Below are 23,926 nucleotides of genomic sequence, written 5' to 3'. Positions count from 1 at the left end.
ATCTATCTATCTATCTATCTATCTATCTATCTATCTATCTATCTATCGTCTGTCTATCTTCCTTCCTTTCTCTTTCTTTCTTCCTTTCTCTCTTTCTCTCTTTCTCTCTCTTTCCTTCCTTCCTTCCTTCCTTCATTTCTACACTGACTCCATATACTGAACCAAGGACTCACATTTCTAACTACTCACTAGATCTCTTCTTACCTGGAGGGCCTGCTGTCAACCTCAAACTCAACATGTCCAGAATTCAAATCATTATCTTCTCCACAAAACACAGCTTTCCTTTTAATTTCTCTGTTTTTAATAACAGCATCCTCTTATCTCATGAGCCATCCAGGCTGAGACCTCAATGGTCTTGGAATTCTCGGCCTCCACAATTCGGCTAATTGGCCACCAATTCTAACTTTATAAAATTGCTTCAGGTGATAAGTTCTTTGAGGGCAGAGATTGTCTTTCTTCTCATTAATTGTATGGCCAACACTTAGCATGATACCTCCCACGTCATAAGCACCTAACAAATGTTTGTTGGACTGGTTATTTCTAGCCCTCATTTCCAATGTGCTGCTAGAATAAGTCACCATCTCTAGGGAAAGAGGGAAGGGAATCAACATTTATTAAGCCCTTGCTATATGCCAGGCACTGTGCTAAGTGCTTTATATCATCTCATTTGATCTAACCCATACTTTTGCAAGAATGGCTAAAATTTGTCTTGTATCCATTGGTCTCTCTTCTTCCAATTCATCTTACAAACTATTGTTAAATTAATCTCCCAACATAAAGTTCTGATCACATTATACATCTACTAAAAAAACAAAACAAACAAACAAAAAATCTCCAAGGGCTCCTCATGGCTTATCAAACAAAATCCAAATGGCTTTACCTTGCAATTTATTTTTCTTGCCGCCATTTCATATTTCTCTTCCTCATATATCAAATTCTAGTCAAACTGGACTACTCCTAGTTCTCCGAATATTTTCTCCATTTCTAAAAAGTTTGACCTATGTGCCACAGTGACCTCTTTCGGAGGAAAGAGAAAGGTGGCAGTGAACACTGACGGTGAAAAGTTTCTCTGTACAGTAATAACTGTTGTGCCAGCTCAGAGAAACCGGTCACACATTCTGATGGAAACCTCGCCAAATCTGAAAAGGGACTTAAAGTAATTTACAATGCCGGGCCATGGCAAAGACCTTGATCAAATCTGAAACTGCAAAATATAGCACAGTTTCTAAATGGCTGAGTTTTTTTTTAAACTTTTTTATTTTGAGGGACTTAATTCCTTCTCTGTGTTGATTCTAAAACTAATTAAACTTTCATACAGAAATGGTTTTCAGTAGCCAATTCAGTGATAGCATCTAGACCACATTTATGTAACTTTAGTTATGGGGAGCAGAAAAAAAAGGAGTTTATTTTAAACAAGGGGCTTCCTTCCCTACTGACCTTTCTTTACCATCCTGCCAGCAACAGTAAATTGGGTGGAATCATTGGCTGCTCCTTTTCCTCTAGTCTTCCAGGCTTCTTCTCTTGTGGTAATAAGATGTTTCCTCTCTTCAATTGTCATTTGGCTTTCATGACTATCTGCCATCCTCTGCTTAAGAGTTGGAAGGGGAAAAAGAAGAGGAGGAGAGGAAAGAAAGATTAATGCCAATACCAGCCAACAGGCTATCTTCCCAAAACCATTCCCATCATAGGGCAGTCATCTGGATTTGAGGACTGGGTTATAGAACTAGACCATCAGCAGAAGTGCAACATCAGATCAAACCTTTGCTCCGCTTCTTATGGCTTTCTTGGAATTCCTCTAGATTACCTGAACCAAAGTGATCCTGTGACACTCAATGGATCTTTGATCTCATTGTAGAGGACCTTGCTTCTCATGATGAAGATCACAACCCAGCTCTCACCCAACATGGAGGAGGCTATTCTCAGCATCTCTTGATGTTGTATGGACTGTCCATTGGGTGTCCCTCAATCTTGATATTAGGCTGGCTCATATATCAACAAGTGTATCACAGAATGGAACTCATGATTCCATGCAACTCTTTATCAACTTTGTAGGTTTAGATATGCAAGACTTTTTTTTTTTTCTTCACCATCCTGGATGAGTTTGGCATCAATTTACTAGTAGCACATGATAGGGACTGGACAAGATTAGACCTGTGATTCCATTAACATAGAGAACTCCGAGGTGAGTCAACTCCTTCTAACAATACAAGTTGGCACCTTGTATGGAACTTCAAAGAGAGTTGCCTACCACAATTAAAGCTCAAGTGATTTGTTCAGAATCACACTGCCAGTATGTATTGGTCGGGGTGGGGGTGGGGGGGGACTTGAACCCAAGTTTTCCCGGTTTTGAAGGCAGCTTGACTACCACACTGACTTCTTGGCATTATTTAGAAAGAATTCAAAGCATTAGCAAGTTCTAAATTACAAAAAGTCTGTATTTTAAAATCCATACTAGATCAGTTGTTTGGAACTAGGAACTAGGAAAAAAGAAGACCTTTTTCCATATAAACAATGTCACTGTAGTGGTTAGGCTCCTCGCTCAGCCCACAAAAACTTCTTTATCCAAATGTATAAGGCCAGGAGCTCGATTTCTCCCCCTAGTTCCTATGAAGTCTTTCTTGGCAGCAAGAACAGGGGCTCTCCTAGTTCAGAGTCAGTTGGTTTTATGGTCTGGATAAAGGACCTTGCTGGCTAGGGACTAGAGGACCCAAGTACTTTAGGAGAGGAAGAGATAGGATGAGGGCTCTGGGACAAGGAAAGAGGGAAAGATGTAGGATCTAGGATCAGAGGTGAATAGTGGAGAAAAAAAAAGGAACAAATAGACAAGTGATGTGCAGGAATGATGAAGGGAAGTGATTAGGGTTAGTGTGGGGGAAAACAAAGGACAGGGACTATAGGGACAGTAAAGGAGTCTGGAGGTGGGAAAGGGTGAGGGCTTGCGAGGTGGGAGGTATTGGGAAAGCCTTGAAATGTTCACTGTTCACCACCCTCTCTCCTTCCTTGGCTACAGTGGTCATGGGGAGAAGCACGTTGGGGCACCAGATGCCAGCAGCATGGGGTGTGCTCTATTTTTGCCCCCATGCCTTTCAAATGGGGGCAGGGTACGCATGGGTAAGGAAAAAGGGGGCTCAGGGTGACTATCCACAAATGACCATTGTCATTTTGGTGGAAAGATGAGTTGGCAGGAAGGGCGTGGAGGCAAAATGAGATATGGAGACTGACAATGAATGGAATTAATGGGAGGGAGAAGCTGAAAACCCCACTGCAGTAATAGAGTTCCAAAGGAAGCTGTTCATATTTAAAAGATGTTAGATCAATTAAATGTACCTAAGTCTGGCTCTGGAGCAGCTAGAAGACTCAGTGGATAGAGCGGCAGCCTGGAGTCAAGAAGACCCCAGCTCAAATATGATCTTAGACACTTACTAGCTCTGTGACCCTGGGTAAGTCACTTAACCTCTGTTTACCATAATCCACTGGAGAGAGAAGGAAATGGCAAACCACTCTAGTATCATTGCCAAGAAAACCCATAGACTATGTGGCCCGGAATCACAGAGAGTCATACATGACTGAACAAAGTCTAGTTCTGTCCATCCCCAAATGACCCTAAATCCTTTGGTCCTGCCAAGCCTCTTCCTGGGTCCATAGCTTCTAAGACAGACTGCCCAGTCAGGAGCATTTTTGTCTAGGACAGTTTTCCCAGGACAGCAGGTGCTGCAGGAGATAAGAGTACTGGACTTAGAAGTCATCAAGTGCTGAGTTCAAATCCTGACCCTGGCAGGATTAATTTATCCAAATAAATAAGCTGACTTACTAGCTATGTGACCTTGGGCAAGTCATTTCCCTCCCTTTCATTTGCCTCATCTGTAAATGGCAGTGTGATAATGTCCCCTACCTCCCTTGGGAGGATCAAATGAAATAAGACATAGAAAGTACTTTGCAAACCATAAAGCGGTAACTAAATGCCAGCCATCACTGTTGCTATTATGGCTTGCTTTTTCTTTTGGCCATTGGGAAAATGCTATTTTTCTTTGGATAACAGCGAATCTGAGAGTAATACTCAGCACTGCATCAAATGATCAAAATGCCTTGGGACCACACCATGGAAAGGAGGGGCAATTCAGGGCCTGTTGGGATACCTGCAGTCCTTTTCCTTCCGAATATACCACCCTGCTGAATCAAGCTCGTTTCCCCAAATTAACCAAACAGGAAACGGAATTGAGATTTCTGGAAGCATGTTTTGTAAAACACAAAAGAGCAGGAGCATGAGGCGAGGCAGAAAGTTTAAAAAAAAATAAAGGAAAAGGCATTGTCTGCCTTTTTCTCTGAGCCTACAGGAAAAGGCCTGCCTAGGGAAGGTCCATCTAAGGTCGAGAATCTGGAACATCACAACTCGTCCAACCTATAAATCTGCCTTTTACAGCTTCCTTCTACCCACTCCCACTTTGGGCATTCAATCCAAAAGAATAACAAGGTGATATATCAGCCAGATGTTCTTCGAAGACCAGAAGAGTCTGGGCAATTCTGATTAAGTCCAAATTTTGCACTGCTACCCATTACAATTGAACGGTTCCTTTTCATTTCAAAACTATGCATGAATTCTGAAGCAGAATATACCCTAAACACAATGCCGGAAAATCATCTCAGGTGATGGTGAGGACAGGGGGTGTGCAGTTTGCTCGGCCATGAAAACCATACATCCAATTCTGAAGTAAGTTAGAAAATAAACCTCCCCCAAAAAAAGGTCTTTTCTCACTGATTTTTCAGGATCCAACTGAAAACCAGGAAAAATTGGACTTGGCTTTACTTATCCCTATCAAATGTCTAAAGTTCATATCAGGGGGTCCAATGTTTATTCTTTTTGTTATCTGATGAGTATCATGTCTCCCAAATCCCAAGTGGGATGGTTATTGTGGTTCATGATTAAGAAAAATGAAATCATATGGGAGCCCAAATGTCCCTTTATGGAACAGGTGGCTTCCCCCAGATCTCTTCCACATGGACACGTCCAAGTCAGACAGAGAATATGTAGGTCAAGGAGTAACAGGAGATGATGAGATGATTCTCTAAAGAGAATCCAGAGTTTTTAGGAGTCATCAGGTCTGGCAGCTAGTCTGGTCCGTTTTAAGGGAGAAAAGTTTTTTTCCTTCCTAATGACCAGCTGAACTTAAAACTTTCAGGACACTCTAAGGTTCTCCTTTCATCATTTTGCTACTTTGTGCTTTCCTCCAAGACCTGTGATTTAATCCACAGGAAGAGTTTCTGGTAAGGCAACGCCCTCTACCAATCCAGAGCTGAAACACTTCTGCAGGTGTCAGAGAACTTGTAGAAAGCTCTCATAGACTAAGTGAGTTACCTAAGGTCACACAGCTAGTTTGTATCAGAAGCATCTGAAACCAGATATTCCTGACCTCAAAGCTGATCATTTAGCCATTATGCATCCCTGATGCGTCTTATTATTATTCTGTTACTATCTATTTTTGGCCCAGGCCTGTGATTTCTTTCATGCATGTGGGAGGAATTTCTGGATCCACTAGGTCAACGTTTCAAATATTTCTCCAGCAGAATATAAGCTCCTCGAGGGCAAGAACTGTCTTGTTTTTGTCTTTGCTTTCCAAGCCCAGCACAGTGCTTAGCAGGCGGTAGTTGTTTAACAAATGTTTGTTGAATTAAATTGGGTACATTGCTTTCTAGGAGAAAGTTTTGGGTTTTAGACTCCTAAAAAGAATTCTTCTAGGGATATGAAAAAGTTAATATAGTTTCCCCAAAATGCTTTAGTGCACACCAAATGAGTAACTCATCCACCAGAATAAAGTGGCATGTGCTTTTTTTTTTTTTTTTGCCAGTACAAATCTATAATTGCATTGACACAGGCCCTTTCCTGCGGAGACATTCCTACCAATGCAGATCTGGAATTGCTATGCAATATATAGGCTTGGAGGGGGGGAGGTTTCCTGGGGCACAGAGATTAAATGACTTACCCAAGTCACACAGCTGGCATGTATTTGAGGCAGTACTGGAACCCAGGACCCTGTGGCTCCAGGTTTATCTACTGCCTCCCTTTGAAGTTCACAGTTAATGAATACAACCTAATGTTGCATCCATCTATGTGGACACAACATTCTGAAGAAACTGCAAAGCAAATATAATTTGTGTTTGTTATATACCATAAGCATCTATGGCAGAAAAGAAAAAAAAATGTGGAGGGAGGGAGTTCATGAACATCTTGGAATACAGACAGAAAGTATGGAATATTCTTTAGAAGGCTCTTGCTTACCACTGTACACACTGGAAACTATGTATTTTCTTCTTTGAGATCCTGAATGATAGGCTCTTAAGCTAATATTACCAAAGAAAAGAAAGTGAGCTTTCCCCATATGTAAATTGAGGGTGGTATACAATCAAATGGGCTTCATTAAGATAATGTATGTAAATAAAGTTTTTTTAAATAAATCTTAAAGCACTGTATACTTGTTATTATCATTATTTACATAATAATAATTGTCAAAAATGAAATTTTAAGGAAAAAATCTATTTTGAAATTCTTGACACATTCAATTAGGAACAGGTTTTGTGACAAGCATTTTCTCCTTATAAAAGTCACCTGAAATTGTTTTTTAAGACAAATTTTTTAAAAAAGTTGGGTTACTTGAGTTTTTTAAAACTCCATTTGCTACTTAGATATTCAAACTGGAATTTTACTGATGATTTTCTGATTTTATCTTCCATCTTTTAAGGATGGCATTCCTCAGAAATCAGGGCTTCCGAGTTTCTCAATGATTACTATTGACTTCAATAGGATGGAAACAAAAAACAAAAGCAAAAAAAAAAATGTGGGGGAGAGAATAAAGGGAGGAGATGGCTCACTAAGTTACTTTTCAAAAAGTCATGTAAGAAAACTGTCCATTTCTGAAGAGGAAACAGCAGAAATCTATATAGGTCACAGAGCTCATCTTTTTAAAACCCTCATCATTTATCTTAAAGTTCTATAATTTTTGCTTCTAGGTCAGAATTTTTGGCTAATTGAAGCTATTTCTTAGACCCCCAAATAAAACACTAAGTATTTAGGCATGAATTTATTTTTAATGATCTGTTAATTTCTGTCCATTACTGTATTAAAAGAATGCCAGGCACCATTTGTTGGGCCACAATGGATTTTATTCAACCTACAAAAGCCTAGTGACTAAAATGGAAAAAAATCTTGATTAAAAGTTCCGTTCATACAAGTTAAATTACCATCCTGTTCAAAGTTCTAGAAATAAATGGGGACAAGAATACACGTGGCAGGATTCTCACCTGAAATATCTGGAGAATCGATCGCAAGAAAGAACAAACAACAAAGGAGAATCAGTTCTCCAGGTGAAAGGAAAAGGGTTTTGCTACTGGTCAGAAATTGCAATGAGGTTCGTGGAGGGTGTCAGTTTTTCCTCACCTGATTAATGGGTACAAAAGGCTGGTATTTATGGACAGCAGGCATAGCAGGAGAGTAAGTAGAAGCATATACAGGTTCCTAGAGAGCAAAGCAAGAGGATTAGAGGTGAAAGGAGAAGAGGCAAAGGAAGAAAATCAGTAATCTTCTAACGGGAAGTTAATTTACTCATTGCAATTCCTGTCGTCTCTCCAAGAAAGAGTTCTTCATCTTTAGGGAGAAGAGAAAAAAAAACTGCTAAAATAATTCCACACAAGCAGCACAAATTCACCTGAGTGAGTACATATAGTGATTAAGTGAGTTAAAGTCACAAATATTGCAATTTAAACATAAAGTCAGGTGGCAGAAAAGGGAAAAAAAAGCCTGGTATTGAACTGTTTTAAGATGTTAAAAGTTGCACCATCTTCTTGAAAAAAACTAAAGGAGAGCCTAGCAGTGGTCTTACTGTGAGGATTATCAGCCTTTCCCTCTAGAAAAAGGCAGAATCTATCTTATAATCCCTGCTCTAGGCTTGGAAGGGACCTCAAGAGCCTGCTGAACTAACCTCCTCATTTGACAGATCAGGAATCTGAAGATGAGAGGGGTCATGTGACTTGCCAATGGCTACATTGGTAATGAGCCACAGAAAGAGGGATTTGAACCCAGGTCAAAAAACTCCAGAACTAATAATAATCTTTCCACTGTACCGGGGGAGCTGCTCTCCTCTAAGCATTTGATTATCCAACAGGAAAGAATTTGAAAGGGAAAAACTAATGCACAGGATGTGAAAGGGAAATGTGGGACTTCTGGCTAAAGCCTACAATTAACACCTCTGTTAGAGTTAGGCTTACCCAAAGCAGATTAGAAATGGCATTATCATCTGTAAATCCTCCTTCTTCCTACAGGTTAAAACAAATGGGAAACATTGCAGAATGTTGGAAAAGAATAGTCCAATTTGAACATTGCATTCATTCTCTTCAAATCATCAGTGCCTAGGGTCAATTAGCAATGTGCACATGCTAGCACACAGCAGGGCGTGTGGAACAAAGATTTGCAAAGGCTAGTCTCCCAATAGTACTCGAACACGTTAATTAGAGGTCAGCCACCCACTATTCTCCTCTTCTCCCTTTACTTCTCTCCTTTCTCCCTCTCTTTTACTCCCTCCCTCCCCTCCTTTCATCTCTTCTTTCTCTCTCATTCTTTTCCTCTCTCCTTCCTTCTACTTCTCTACTTTCTCCTCTCTTCCCTTCACTGCTATCCTTTCTTCCTTTTCTCTTTCCTCATTTCATTTCCTCCTCCTCTTCCGTCTTCTCTCTCCCCCATGTGTCTCTCATTCTTCTCCCTCTTTCTCCCTCTCTCTTCTACACTTTCTCCTCTTTCCTCCCGTCTTCCTCCACTTTGTCTTCTTTCTCCCTCTCTCTCCCTCCCTCCACTTTCCTCCCTCCTTTATGACCCTCCCCTGTTCCCTCCCCCCATTGCTCTAAGTGATCTTACATGTTCCACCCTCAGAACAATTCGGAATCTCAGGGACAGTGGGCAAGCCCAGCATGAATACAACAGATGTGCTGTCCTGTCCTTGAATTTATAGGAGCTTGCTGTGGGAATGTCATGGTGCTCAGCTTGACTCACTCTCCTAATGGCATCGCAGCACAGCTGGTGATCAGACACTAATCTGGGACTCATAAGTAGGTTCAGGTTTTTAATGGCAAACCCTGTTAAGGGCTGATGCGTTTGGTGACCGTCTTAACTAGAAAGAATGTGAGTCACTCGATATGCTTAACATGCATGAAAGCAAACCAACTCATGCCTTCATGCAGAATGAGCAACATCAGGAGAGAAGCAGGTGGTTAAAGGAAGTAGCATTCAGTGGCCATAGGCAGATGGCTGGAAGTTGTTGACTTCAGACTTCTCTTCATTTCTTATCTGCCTCACTGGCCACTCTGAAGGTAATCCCAGGGTTAGAGCTCATGCACCAACGTACCAAGGGAAGCACAGCACAGCCCAAACAGAAACTCAACAGCATCTATTTTTGACTACTTTGGTAAGCTGGGTGAGTATAATGCCCCCCACCCCACAAAAAAAATCAAATACTTCTAACTTTTGGCATGTCCTTAAACAATAAAAGGAAAAAAGAAAGAAGCCCAAAGTGTTATTTCAAGGGAATACCATCAGACAGCTGGACAAATCCTTAAACCCCAAATCCTCAATTTTACATTTTCAAAATGAAATTGGAAAGCAAACAGCTACCTCTCATTTATACCTATGTAAAGTGATATTTCATTTAATATTAGAATGGAAAATTTAACTTTGGCTCCAAAAACGTACTCACGGCCCATGGCACTTTTTCTTATCATGAACAGGACTGAAAGCATAAGGCTGGTCAAAAGAACATATTTTATTTGGTTTTGGGTTAACTCCTTTGCCAAGATTTTCCTTCTTTCTTTTTTTTTTAATGATGTTATCAGATTTCCCTTAGTCCTCCTGGTGAACTCATAATGACCATAAAAGTTAAAACAAATCTGAAAATTAGCTGCAGTGTTCATGACGTCCCCAGGCTCTTCATTCTGAAATCTGGTCAGTTTCTCACAGGAGTTTGCTACCCTTCAGGGGATAGATGATCTTCAGATGGAAAGTATAACAGAATTCAGTTGGTAAATAAGAGATTCTCACACTTCAAGGACTTAGCCTCATCTATGCCAGCAAAATTAAGTTGGTATGAGAAGTAATGGTACTAATAAATGTGCTTTTTTCAGGATTTATTTAGCCATCTTTGGTGGTATTGGTTAATAATAACTAATGATGGGAATTAACAAGTAGCTCCCTTATCTATCTGTTTATGTTGGGATTTGTGATTCGAGTGGTCCTAATACATATATACATATACATACATACACACACATACATAATAAATAAAATGAAAATGATCCTTCTTCTAATTCTTCATCTCAAAAGTTACTTTTTAAGCCCTGCTGATGGGGTTAGTAATGAAACCATATGATTCCAGTACAAATCTGAATTTTCCCACAGCAATCTCTTTGTCAGATGCTGGTTGTGATCATTTATGTGGGCTGCTGGTGTATGACATACTTTGATTTTTCCTGTTCATCTACCTCACCTATGTCTTGTATGATCAATTAACTAACATTTATTAAGCACCTACTATATACTAGGCCCTGGGTTAGCTTCTGTCCAGTGGGAACAATGTACGGACAAAGGTTTCATGATTTCTTACTTTTAAGTGCATGTTTTTAAGGTTATCACCAAGGTCAGAGGTTCCCAAACAGGAAGCTCCAACAAGTCCTGGACACTACATGGGCTCTCAAAATCCTATAGCTTGGATTCTGGAATATTCTCTTTCCTCCTGGCCACCTCTGAGTCTCTGCAGGTTGCCCAAATGGAAATGTATGGGACCCTGTTTACTCATGAAAACCTGAGGGAAGGCATGAAGCAGCAACCAAAAGTATGGTAACCACTGGGGCAGGGCTCTGGACGGGGTTTGGGCTCAGATGACAAACCAGCTCTTAATTCCTTGGCTGGGAAGCCAGGCTATCTGTTCTGGAAAGCGCTGCAAGCCAGGCAGCAGCTAGCCACTGACAAGCAAGCGTAGCTCATATGGAGTCCACAGCAATGCCCCATGCACACTTGGAAGGATCATACATCACAAAATCATTCCTTTTGCTGGACAAGTGGGGCCAACTTTGCAACGTAAGTATTTCTTAGACATTTTTCCTTTGGGCTTTGGTGGAGAGAGCCCAAGTTTAAGCACCTTTCCATGTTGTATTTGAGTCCACAGTGCCACTGCCACAGCTCTTTCTGAATGCACTGTGCCCATCTGACAAAGGAGGACCAGTGCCCAGGCAGGTGCCATGAGTTAGCTCCTTGTCCTCATAAGAACCTACTGAGGTCCAATAGCCCCTACAACTGACCAAAATAGCTCAGCCTATTTTAACCTCAAAGTGGCATTAGACTGAGTTGGGCCCAGGGAATGAGGTCTCTGATGAGTCGTAGGAATATCGTGTTCACCACTGCTACAGAGTTAGGACAGATGTGGCTACCCTCGTGGATATAAAGTGTGGCTGTCTTGTCTGAGTCTCCTTCTTTCTGGGCCCCCACCACTCCTTTCTCCCCACATAACCTGATTCCTCTTCATCTACCTAGAAATCTTAGCCCTTTTGCTGGAGCCACCTTGATCCATTCCCAGCCAATGTGTCCCGAAGTAACCTTGTACCTTCTCTATTTCCTTCAGTACATTCATTTGCTGAGGTGCTTTTCACTTTGCAATTAGGTACTGGCTGGGGTCTCTCCTATGAGGACACAGGACTACAGAAACAGACCTAGAGCTGGAAGGGGCTCCGAGACCCCTCCGAGGTTGCATAACCACCTTATTTTACAAATGTAGAAACTGAGGCCAAAGGAAGGTGAGGGCCCTGCCCAAAACCACACATGGCAGAGTTGTGCTCTCTCCACAACACCTCACTGTCACTTGTCTCGTCTTCCTCTAAGGGAGGACACAACACTGTGCTTCACACACAAGTGATTGATATCTTGTGAGGAATGGACAGAGCACATGGCAAACACTGATGCTTTAGTTACCAGAGCCTGGCCACTAAAATCCCTCTCCTGGTGGGTTGGAGGTGGGTCCTGCATTGTTCAAGGTGATGGGGTTCCATCAGGAAGAACCTGCCTAATATGGCAGCCTGGCAGCAAGCAGTGTGTCTGCTGTCCACTGCTAAGCTGAGCCTAGTCTGAGATTGTCAACAGTTACCCGGGGATGGGGACGGGGGAAGTGCACAATAATGAAATCGGTAACTTGAGTGTTTAAAGACAGAGAGGGAAACACAGCTTCAAAGGAAGCATCTTGGGAATGGGGAAATTTAACTCAAAAGACATAAATTTCTTTCCCTGGGGCCAAGGGGAGTGGGGATCCCAAAGCCAAGAGAAGCCCACATTTGATTTCATCATTGGTAGAATGCTAATTCTATTTGAGAACTATTGAGTCAACTCAAAAAAAGTCTAGACATTAGGTAAAAGTTGCGTATGATGACTAACACTTTCCTTGTAAATAATTTATTGAATTTCCAAAGCTAGCCTTTTATCAAATGGATGCCAATTCTATTTGAGTTAACTCAAAAGAATAATGGGTAGCATTTACAGAGCACTTGAAGGTTTCTAAAGTACTGATATTTTATCCTATTTGATCAACACAACCCTGGTGAGCTAGGCACTACTATTATTCCTCTTTTGTGGATAGGAAAGACCTAGGGAGGGATAAGTGACTTGCCCAGGATCACACAGCTAGTATGACAGCTAGGTAGTGCAATGAATACAGTGCCAGTCCTGGAGTGAGGAAGACCTGAGTTCAAATCTGGTCTCAGACACTCACTCACTAGCTCTGTGACCCTGGGCAAGTCACTTAACCTTGTTTGTCTCAGTTTTCTCATCTGAAAAATAAGCTGGAGAAGGAAATGGAGACCATTCCAGTATCTTGACAAGAAAACTCCCAAAAGGGATCATGAAGAGTCAGACATGACTGAAAATGACTGAACAACAACACCATCACCACAACACACTAAGAATTTGTCTGACAGGATTTGAATTCAGGTCTTCCTGATTCCAGGTTCATCACTGACCTACTGAGCCACCTAACTGGCACTTTAGTCATTATCTTTGGTCCTGTCCATTGGCCAAATACAGCCTTCCCAATTTACTAATGAAGCCACAGAAGATGTTGGCAGCTCTTTCTCTTCATGAACTTTCCTGATGCAGAACAGTGGCTTTTACACCTATCCCTTCTCTGAATAATCTTTTTTTATTTTGGGGGGACCACAGAGGTATCAATGGAGTTATAAGCACATCATGCTGTTTTGTCTTTGAAGACTTTTATTTTTTCAGATTGGTGAGTGCTCATTTAAAAAGTATTTTCTCTTTCATCTCATTTCAAATAATTGCACCAGTTAGCAGACTAAATCACTCCTTGGTGCTGAACGTAGGCACAAAATATTAAAAGGCACAAGCAAATGGTAAGTCTGATTAAGCAGGTGGGGAACCACCTCCACCGGTGTAGAGGAGATCCCTCAGCACAGAGCCTTAGTGATTGGAGGGTCATACAGCTGAACAAGCTAATTAACAACACAGGAGTTACAAAAAACAAACCTGGAAAAATACTCTAAGAGAAGTCCTGAGGAAGAAGTGATTAGTTGCTGAGTAAATGTACAAAAGGCAGGACTTATAGCCAAGTCTATGTGATTCCAAGTCTGGCCCACTACTCCCAACTCTAGGCTGCCCTGCTATATTTCGATAACAGGTTGAAAATGTTGCCTCTAAAATACTTCCAGGTGTTGACACCTATGTACAGGTCAACTTCCAAACAAGTTTGTAGCCATTGCACAAAGTCTTTCAGTTGAAAAATCTCAGCACAGGGGAGGACACCTAAGTAACTACTCGGGAAGAAACCCATTAAAGACTGAGCTAGGTTCTGACCAATGACAACTTTCTTCTCTTGCAAGCTTCAAACCCACAACAGAAAAATTCCAAGTCCATACCTTGGGTAAAACTTGCACGTGATGACTCACTAACACTTTTCCTTATAAATAATTTATTGCAATTCCAAAGCTGGCCTTTTATCAAACAGATTCCAAACTTCAAGACCTTTTCAAAAACCTCTAAGCTTGCTGAAGCATGATACACTGCTGATGCCGAATCCAGAAGGACTTAATGAGGCTACCTTTCTAGTTTAGTCAAAAATAGCCATTGTTGGCAGCCGGTGACAAACTTGTGCTTTTCCATGTGGAGCCCCCAAAGCCAAGATGATGTGAATGCTTCCCAAAGTAGCAATTAGTGAGATTAGGCGTGCTTGTCTGCTCGGGGCCTTTCCAAGCTCGGTCCGCATCAGGATGCCTTTCCTAACATGGGCAGCTTACCTTCTTCTTGAACGACTGCTCTGACTCTGGCAGCCGGCTGCTACGCTCAGTGACACACACTTTGCTATAGTCCTGCTTCTTGCTAAGTCGGCTCTTCCAGTCTTCTTCTCCACTCTTTTTCAATAGCGCCAACCTAAGAGAGAACACAGCAACTATAAGACTTCAGCGCAGAATTTTTAAACTTAATAAAACTGTATGCAGGATTTTGAAAATTTTAAAACAAACTCTCATTCTCTTTGCCCAATTATCAGTTACTTAACCCCTTCCCCAACCCCCAATATATACATATGCACCAAATTATCCTACGTATACTCTGGACATAAGGTACTGGAAGACATAGATCTTAAACTCCAGTGCCTTCTACTCTAAAGTCAGACATATTCATAGGCTGGCAAATACTCCATTGACTAGATCTTTTCTCCATCTCCTGCTCCACCTCCCCCATTTTCTGGAGAGGTGAAGGTGAGAACTTAGGTAATGCAATCCTATCCCGAAGATGCATTATAAGATTTTAAAAGCTAGAAAAAAAATTGGAGACAGTCTGATGGGCTTTTATAGTTGCATCATGGTGTTAGGCAAACAGTTAAATTGTTTCACTGGCGGCATGGAGGAAGTTAAAGTAGCCTTTAGGACAGAGGAAGTCCTTTAGTGACCCCTTCTGGCCAAGGAATGACACTTGATTAAGGTATGGGTATCCATTTAGCAGACAATGCTATAGAAATGAGTTAATAAAGGAGGAATATCTTTCCATTTTGATTAGTGGACTTAGATTTGAATGATTCTTCTACTATTGCTATTATCGTTAGCAAATCATCATCTCTAAAGATTTGTCTCTTTCTCTCTCTGACCCTTGTCCATCTGCCCCTTCTGCCATTACATACATATATTGGTCTTTCATATTGATCTTTTTCCTCTTAAGGCCATTCTCCATAAATCCCCCTTTTTTGTAATAGTAACCATGAAAAATATCTGTAGAAAAGCATCTAACCAACTGAGATGATCACACAATTCACTTTGATCTAACCAGCAGCTTCACAAATATGCATTTGCATAATAGACTCACCATCCAAATGTACAAAATAATTTTAAGGGTATTTTTGTTAGTTATAATTGCTTTGACTAAACAATCACAAAAAGGCAACGACTAAAAATTAGAGAAATTCAGGCAAGTCTTAGGCAGGAAGGTATTAAGTTCATTGACTTGAATTTCATCTAAATCCGGGCTGGAAAAATTGATAAGGGAAAATATTTAAAACTGATCCTTTCTCCTCATGCTGAGTCTGCGTGTTCAAATTCTATAATATCTTTAAGATAAACTCCATTAATTTTGAGTTTATGAGCAAATTCTTGGAATAGAAAGACCAAGGAGCTGGAAATTAAGAAAGGGGGCCCCAGTCCTGGGGTTTGTCATTAACTTGATAGATGATTTAGGACCAGTCACTGACTCATTTGCCTCATCTGTAAACTAAAGAAGTTGTAAGTAAGTGGTCTTTAGGTCAAACATTTTTTGATTCTATGTTTAATTGTGAACAGAAACTAGGCTGGAATTTATTTTTACCCTAGGATAACAGCAGTGTTGCTAGGAAAATAAAAAGTACAAATAAGATTTCAGGGGGCAACTTTTGCCTATTCAAGAAAGCAAAACACTTACAAACATTTTTTTTTTAAAAACATGCATTTATGTACTTGGATGGAACCTTAACTTACAAATTTTTTCCTTTGGTCTAAGGCCTCATAATACAAGAGCCTCCCACAAGGGGGCAGGAGACCTGAGTAATAGTCTGATCTACTAGGTAATACTGTTGACCTGATCTTGGGTAAATCACAAAAAACCCTGGAACTAAGCTCCACTATCAGTAAAATGAAATAGGGACCCAGATGTCCGCCTGGAAATTCAATGATTTCTGTGACTCATTAGTTCTGGGAAATTAGATTTTGGGAAAATCACCAAATGATTCTGTGAAGACCAAATAATATTGAGGTCTTTCCTGTTTGATGATCCTAATCTAGACTCTGTTAGTGAGAAAGGAATTGCATAAATAAAAGTTTGAAAAGATTTTCATTCATTTGAAAGCATTTATTTTATGTTTCTGACTGCCCAGTAATGTAGATGAACTTTCTCTTTAAGTTAATTTGAATTAGTGAATAGTGAAGCTCAATTCTTAGGTAGCAAAAAGAAGGGGCTTCTGGCCTCTTGGAAATGCATAGTGAGCCACTGTTGCAACTTGTGTTTGTATAGTGCTTTTCCAGATTTAGAAGCCTTTTCTCAGGAGAGGTATGACATTGCTTAAAAAAAAAAAAGGTTTCTACTTCCAAGTTTTAAAAGACATTCCTAATTTTTAAATGAATCCAAAATGAGTATTGTTTATCAAGGTAACCATGCCATACAAAACTATAACCTTGTTCCAATGGTATTATCCTTATTCAGAACTTACTTAGAATACCTTTCCAAGAACGGGCAAAAGGGTCAGCTTAGGAGACACAAGAAAATTGGCCTCAGTACTTCTTTAGGAATGCCCAATTTTGTGTGTGTGTATGTGTGTGCATGTGTGTGTGTGTATAAATGTTTAACAACTAGTATTACATAGTTTGATCACCCACTTCCCCAGATTTGCATAAAAATGAAAATTTGGCTATTTTAGAAAACAAATTCAAATCTACACCCAAAGGACAAAGATTTCCTATTTTCAAGAACAATCCAAAGTATTTCCAAAAGGCTTTTAAGGTCATTCCAAAAGAGGAATCCATTTTTTTTTTTTAATTTAAAGGCAATCAGGATTAAGTGGCTTGCCCAGGGCCACATGATTAGTAAGTGTCTGAGGCTGGATTTGAACTCAGGTCCTTCAGACTCCATGGCTGGTGCTCTATCTGCTGTACCACCTAGCTGGCCCCAAAAGAGGAATTTTAAAGATGTTTTTGAGCCATGACAACTCTATGAGAAGACAGTATGCACTTACATATATAAGTTCTGACATACAGTTTGAGGCATAAGTTTAGCCACACCTCAGCTGTTATTTTATTTGGTTTTCCAACAGCCCAATAAGAGATTAGGTATTATTTATTATACGTATCAGAGAAAACTGGGGCACAGATATTAAGTAACTTAACCAAAGTCACACAGCAAGTCACAGAGATGTAATGAGAACTCAGGTCTCCTGATTTTCCATCATATGCTTGAGAGACTCCATGGCGCAGTAAAGAGAGTTTTGGCCCATGAACCCAGCAAAGTGTAATTTGTTTGACTATGAGGAAATCACTTTAACATTTCTAAGCCTCAGTGTCCTCATTTTACAGACAAGGATGATACTGGTAGTATTTGCCTTTAAGATCAAATGAGCTAATAAAGTGCTTTCCAAACCTCAAAGTGCCACATACATGTTGATTATTATTGCTAAGGCTATATTTTGTATTGTGTCCATTAGAACTTATAATGTAGGGCGGGCTAGGTGGTGCAGTGAGTAAAGTGCTGGTCTGGGAGTCAGGAGGACCCAAGTTCGGTTCCGGCCTCAGACACTTGACACCCACATAAAAAGACTAGCCATGTAAGGTTACTTAGGCAGGTTACTTAACCCCAATTGCCCTCCAAAAGGCAAAAAAAAAATGTAGGGGTGGCCAGGTGGTGCAGTGAGTAAAAGCGCCGGCCCCGGAGTCGGGAGACCCAGGATTGGTTCTGGCCTCAGATACTTAACATCCACACAAAATAACTGGCCGTGTGACCTTGAGCAAGTTACTTAACCCCAACTGCTTAAAAAAAAAGAACTTATAATGTTCTAATTGGTTCATGTTTCTAGATTAAATAAATTATCAATGTAAGACTAGCTTAAGCCAGTCGAATCCCCTTCCCTCCCCCTTTATTTGGGAATGGTTTTCAAAGAATCCATCCCTTCCAAATGTTTTAATCATTCACTTGTGAATGGTCTGGTTAGGTTTTCACCACAGACTTCTGGTGCTATATCATAACCAAAATAGTGTGGGGGAAACAGTGCAGAAATGATTAAACCCACATGATCTTTTGGAAATCTATTTCTCACTAGCAGCCCCAACACGCAGAGTGCAAATGAGGAGTTATTCTATAATAACATGCATATCAAACCCTCAATGTATGGTTCCTGTCCCTTTAAATTTCCTACTTGTGGCCAAACAAGACAAGAAGAGGGCAGATCTTTCCAAATGTATTCATTCCTCCTGTGATCTCACTACATCCCCCACTTGCCACAAATAGCAAAGCATAGGAGAAGGGGGAGGAGCTGAGCATCTCTCCCCACACATGAGATCCATTACTGCCCAGGCAATTCCAGCAATTGTCAGGGTTGTTTAGCTCAGTCATATCCAACTGCTTGTTTGTGCATCTTGGGGTTGATGACAAGGGCGATTTGTCCAGGGTTCTGAATGTCAGAGAATGACCCACTAAAATTATGTCTAGAAAGGGGCAAACAGGAAGCCTCTCCCACCCCTATCATAGTTAAATCAAGGATTAGCTGGGTCCCCCCTTTTTTTTTAAAGATAATAACTACTCACATCATTCTCATCATAGCGAGCATGATGTAACACTTTAAGGTCTGCAAAGTGCTTTTCATATCTTATTTCATTTGGTCCTTACAATAACCCTGGGTGGTAGGTGTTATAATTATCCCCACTTTACAGGTGAGGAAACTGAGGCAGGGGTTGTGACTTTGCCCAGAGTTATATAGTGCTAGTATATGTCTAAGGCAGGATTCAGACCCAAGTCCAGGGCTCTATTCACTGTGTCACCCTCACCGCCTCTTACACATTTCTGTACCTCTTTAAGGTTTCCAAAAGCCCCTTCCTCACAATACCTCTGATAAGCAGGTGGCATAAGTACACACTCCCATTCTACAGATGAGAAAACTGAGGATGAAAGAGGGTCGAAGATCTTCCAGCACTGCACATAGCTCGCAGCAGTTGAATCTGGGATTCCAACCTTGGCCTCTCCCAACTATAGCCATTTTTTCACAGGGCTATTTGGTGGTATATGGGAAGAAGCATTAGAAGGGGTAGGGAGGAGCTGCCTTCAAAGGGAAAGAATGCTTCTACCCTCTATGCTTCTCATCCTACCCGTGTGGTACACGTTCTTCTGACAGCAGAAAAGGGAAGATGCTGCCAAGTAGGGCTGGCCCTTGGCATGAAGAAATCAATACAATTTATCCTCAGCTGTATACATACATACATAACTATCTTTTCATCAGCTTATAATTTTCCAATTAAAAAAATCTACCTGTCTGAGGGCTCTGCTTGAGCTAACATTAATCAATCCTTAGAATATGCTTGTATGTCAAGCCTAGGTCAAGTGTAGGGCAGGTTAAAGGTTAAAAACCATTTCCTTATCTTTTTCCCCTTTTAAAACTTCCTAGTCATTATTTCGGAATCCCATTCAATGGTGGGTTCAGTTGGAACAGCACAGCCCAGAACTGGATCTTTAGGAGCCCTTGGGCAGAGGGAAGGGGTGGGAGTGGGATGAACTACTGTCAATTCCTGAACTAAGGAATAAGATTGGGATCCAAGTCATTATTATGCTAATCTGGGGCCCTCTAGTGGCAGAAGGATCTAGTTGCATACAATTCCTAGAGGCCCTGTCTTGTTGGTCATGGTCTCTTTTTTGAATCTAGGGTGCAAAGGGACAAAAGGCAGCTATAAAACCCAAAGTATTGTCCAGAATTCCAAACTATATCTACCACGTTGAATCCCATAGGTTTCCAAGGGCTACAAGGTCAGAATAAGGATTCAAGGGACTTGAAGAAGGTTCTCTCTTACCCCAACCTTCCTGCCAAAGGGAATAGAAAGGTATATTATCCTCTATAGTCTCTTCTGTCCATTTAAAAAAAGTAGAACTGCAGCTGTTTGAGTCATGAAGTTTCTTAAAAGCTTATTATAATTTTAAATTTACTTTCAACATTCTCCAACACTAAATAACTTAGAAATGCTTTCCTAGATTATGGTGTGGATATCTTAGGATGGTCTATATTTTGGGAAAAGAAGATACTTTTACTGAGGCTTGGCAGAAGGAAGAGACTTTGTCAGACAGTGTGCCCTGATTTTGGATTTGAGAAATGTGATTTCCCTAGGTGGTTTTTTTCAAGAAGTTCCCCTCTGAACTCACACACATGTAAAATTTGAAGAGATAAGAACTTAGTAGTGTTTTAAAAAATTATTATCCATTCAGTGGAAACAAAGCTAACTAGTTCTTAGCTGAAACTATGTGCCATTTACAGTTATAGGAGTTGTTATTAGCAAAAGGTGAAAAATGAGTAAAAAGGGACCTTTGTTGGAAGACTTAACATATAGCAAAAAGCACAATCTAAAAAAATCTTTCAAATTGGACCTATGTAGTGCTGGGTCTAGAATCAGGAAGACCTCAATGCCGATCCAGTCTCAGACATTTAACTAGCTCCGTAACCCTGGGCAAGTCACTTAACCCTGTATGCCTTAGTTCCCCCATCTGTAAAATGAGCTGGAGAAGGAAATGGCAAACCATTTCAGTATCTTTGCCAAGAAAACCCCAAATGGGGATCATGTAGAGTTGGACATGACTGAAAATAACTAAACAACAAAAATTAGTAGGTCCAATGTGTCAAATACAGGAAGCTAACTCCATATAATGGCAGCAAATTGGTCAGAATAGGAAAGGTAGAGGAGATTTGAGTATGTATTGACCAAGCAGTGAAGTCCATTAAGTCAGCAACACTGCTACTATCCTGGAAACTTGAGATGTATGAGAAGGAAGTGCCACCAGGTCATTCAAGACTTGATCACAGACAATGGGTTTTTTTTTCCCCTCCTGCAAAATTCTCAACAAATGCTAGCTGATAAAAGTGATGTTGGGAGCTCACTCTTCTCAAATTTACTTCTTTCTCCCCATTGACCTCTATACTCACAAATGTTAGCTCCTAGAAAATTACAGTTGGCTTTATTCTGATCGATTACACATCCAAAACCTTCACTTCATTCTAGTACTTTTTGGTGCAGCAGAAAGAACACTGAACTGGCAGTCAGGAGATGGGCTCTCGTCTGCCAGTAATCAGTGCCTCAAAGTATAGGGCAAGGAGAAAGAATGAAGTATTGTTACTTCCAAGTATGCATGCATAATATTATGAAAGAGAAAAAACCAGCCTATCTTCTTAGTGCTTCGTAAAAAGGTAAGAACTAATGGCCACCCACATCAACGAATGTTTATTAAATGCCTACAGTTGACAAGAGTACTGTGCTAGACTAAGAGATATAAAATATAGTTAAGTTGGTGTTAATTGAATGCTTAATGTAACAGAAATGCTATTATACTTAGAATCAGAAAATATGGATTCTGAATTCAGTTTCTGACACTGCTATCAGTGTGACCTTGACCGAGTAACTTCTCTCTAGACCTTTGTTCCTGTTCATAAAATATGGACTTGGAATAGATGAGTTTCTAAGGTATTTTTCAGCTTCCAATTGTCTTATAGTATAATGAGTCAAGGAGACACGAATTATTCTCAACTGTTAAGAGTCTGAATGAATGTGCTTTCATTTGGAGATCAAATGAAGAAAAGTTCCCTCTATTTAATATCTTCATGCATCTAATGTTAAAAGAAAAAAGTCTGGACTCATGAAGAACACTAGAAAAAGGTTTTCCTGCCTTTTGAAAAATAAGACCAAAAAGAAAAAAAAATAAGACCAGGGCAATCTGAAATCTGTCTAGAAGAAAGGAAAAGGGACCAACATGATTGACAGAGCCAATGAAAAATTCTGAATGGTGGGCTGTGATAAGCAAGTGTCCGGATGGGCAGAGCCACAGGACCGGAGGATTGAAGGATTTCTGATAATCACACTGCGAAATTAACTTGACCTTCTTTCACCCAGTACTTTTATCACTATTAAATCTTTTGCTGTTTAATTCTACTGTAGCTGGAGGTTAAAAGAGGAAATATATCCAGAAAATGTTTAGCTCATTGTTCTCGATAACTGCTACGTTTAAATATATCCTCCTCAATCCCATTTTATTGTTCTGAGTAAAATGAGGGTATTGCACTTTTACCACTCAAATATAATCTTTCAGAGCTGTTGCCTGGAATAAAATCTCATTGTACACTATAGAAATTCATTCATCTACTTGGCCTAAAAATAAACAAAACCAAAGATTCGGTCCTAGGTGCTGCCATTACCAGGAAGATTATATATTTACTGCCCCTTTATGTACATATACTTTCCATAGAATGAAAGCAAAAGCAGTGGGCAAATCCAGCATCCAAAGACTGTCAACCAGCAAAGGGCTTACTTGGCTGCATTTCTGAAATATGCAAAAATTTAAATGTAAAATAAACAGTATTTAAATCACACAAAAATAGTAAGTCTTGGTTGAAAAAAAAAACTTGTGCCCCTATTTCCTGCATCAGACTCTTTCTAGGCCTGGCACTCGACATGTGGTTATTAGATCTGCCACTGGGTAAACGTGGTTCACCACTGAATAACCCCATCTCCTTAAAACTTGGTAATATGACACCACATCTTTGTAAGTGATTTAATTAGTTACTTTAAACAATAGCTCTCCAGGAAGATATCTATTAAAGTAAGCTCCATGCTTCTCAATGGGGAGGACTAAATAAGTAGATTGTTACCTTTCTTTGATCGACATCGTTTTGCTAGATGCATCAAGAACATCCTCTGATACTTTGCTCTCTCTACCAGCAAACATCCTACATGGATTCTTGGAGAGTCTTTCCTCCGATTGTTCCAAAGACTCTCGTCTACTGGAGACCAGGGCTGTGGTCTGAGGAGTTTTTGTAGCTGTTGTGCCAGGAAGTTCGGACGTGGGCTCGGCAGGCTCTGCTCATTGAAAAAGAGAATGCAGCATTAGCACTTATGTCTTCAGGCTGGCATTCTCAGACCCATTAACTCTGCAACAATCAGGGGTGGCAAACTCAGACCACAGACATCACGTGGGAGATTACACAGCCAACTTTAGGAACTGATCATTTAATTCCACAAGTACTTATTAAGCTCCTACCATGTACTAGGCATTCAGAGACAAAAATGCAAAAGTCCCAGTTTTTAAAAGCTTCCATTCTACTGTGGAGAAAACAAAACAGATATAAATATAAAGTCATCAGGTGATTAGGAGGGAGTGTGCACATATCCCCAAAAGGGCTCTGTGGGAAGTAGGGCCTGAGCTAAACCCTGAAGGGCTTTCAGGATCCTAAGAGACCAAGGTGAGAGACCAGGGCTCTTAGCATCAGGGAAAGCCTCCGTATTAAAAAATATTAATATAAAGCTTGAAGATTTGAAAAGTGCTTTCCATACATGATCTCATTTGCTACTCACATTAAACCCAAGATCGGAGGTCTCTGTGTCTGTGCAGACATATAGTTTCACTGGTAAAGGGTACTTTCAGGAAGAAACTCTTTTTCACCAGAGTAAATCAGCACCTCTGCTTCACCTAATGGTCTTAGAGAGTTGGGGGGAGGAAGAGGGGAAAGCGGGGGAGGGAAGTGCCTTGACAGGTGCCTTATCTCTCCTGGTCTACCCCCATGCTGCCTCTCATTGAGGTAGGTCACATGGAACATTATCCTTATTTTGCAATACAGGAAATTGAAACTTAGAGAGGTGAAGT

The 23,926-nt window shown here is 40.5% G+C and overlaps 1 protein-coding gene across 27 annotated transcripts in view; it reads right to left on the bottom strand.

Annotated features, from left to right (window-relative positions):
- SVIL (supervillin) overlaps window positions 1-23,926 on the bottom strand; it is a 267,203-nt gene that overhangs the window by 47,571 nt on the left and 195,706 nt on the right. For 17 of the 27 annotated variants that reach the window (XM_069086415.1, XM_069086412.1, XM_069086418.1 and 14 more), the window contains 5 exons: window positions 22,935-23,142; window positions 14,326-14,458; window positions 8,257-8,304; window positions 7,430-7,507; window positions 1,438-1,588 (listed from right to left, as the gene is read on the bottom strand). In XM_069086415.1, coding sequence (XP_068942516.1) covers window positions 1,438-1,588; window positions 7,430-7,507; window positions 8,257-8,304; window positions 14,326-14,458; window positions 22,935-23,142 — 618 coding nt within the window. The remainder of the gene's footprint in view (window positions 1-1,437; window positions 1,589-7,429; window positions 7,508-8,256; window positions 8,305-14,325; window positions 14,459-22,934; window positions 23,143-23,926) is intronic. The other 10 variants (XM_069086407.1, XM_069086424.1, XM_069086423.1 and 7 more) reach the window with 7 other exon arrangements.

This window comes from Petaurus breviceps, unplaced genomic scaffold, assembly GCF_028583685.1.
Source record: "Petaurus breviceps papuanus isolate PSGF00001 unplaced genomic scaffold, PetGlider_PUasm1.0 178, whole genome shotgun sequence".
NCBI classification, from domain to species: Eukaryota; Metazoa; Chordata; class Mammalia; order Diprotodontia; family Petauridae; genus Petaurus; species Petaurus breviceps.
This window is presented reverse-complemented; position numbering and strand designations above follow the sequence as displayed.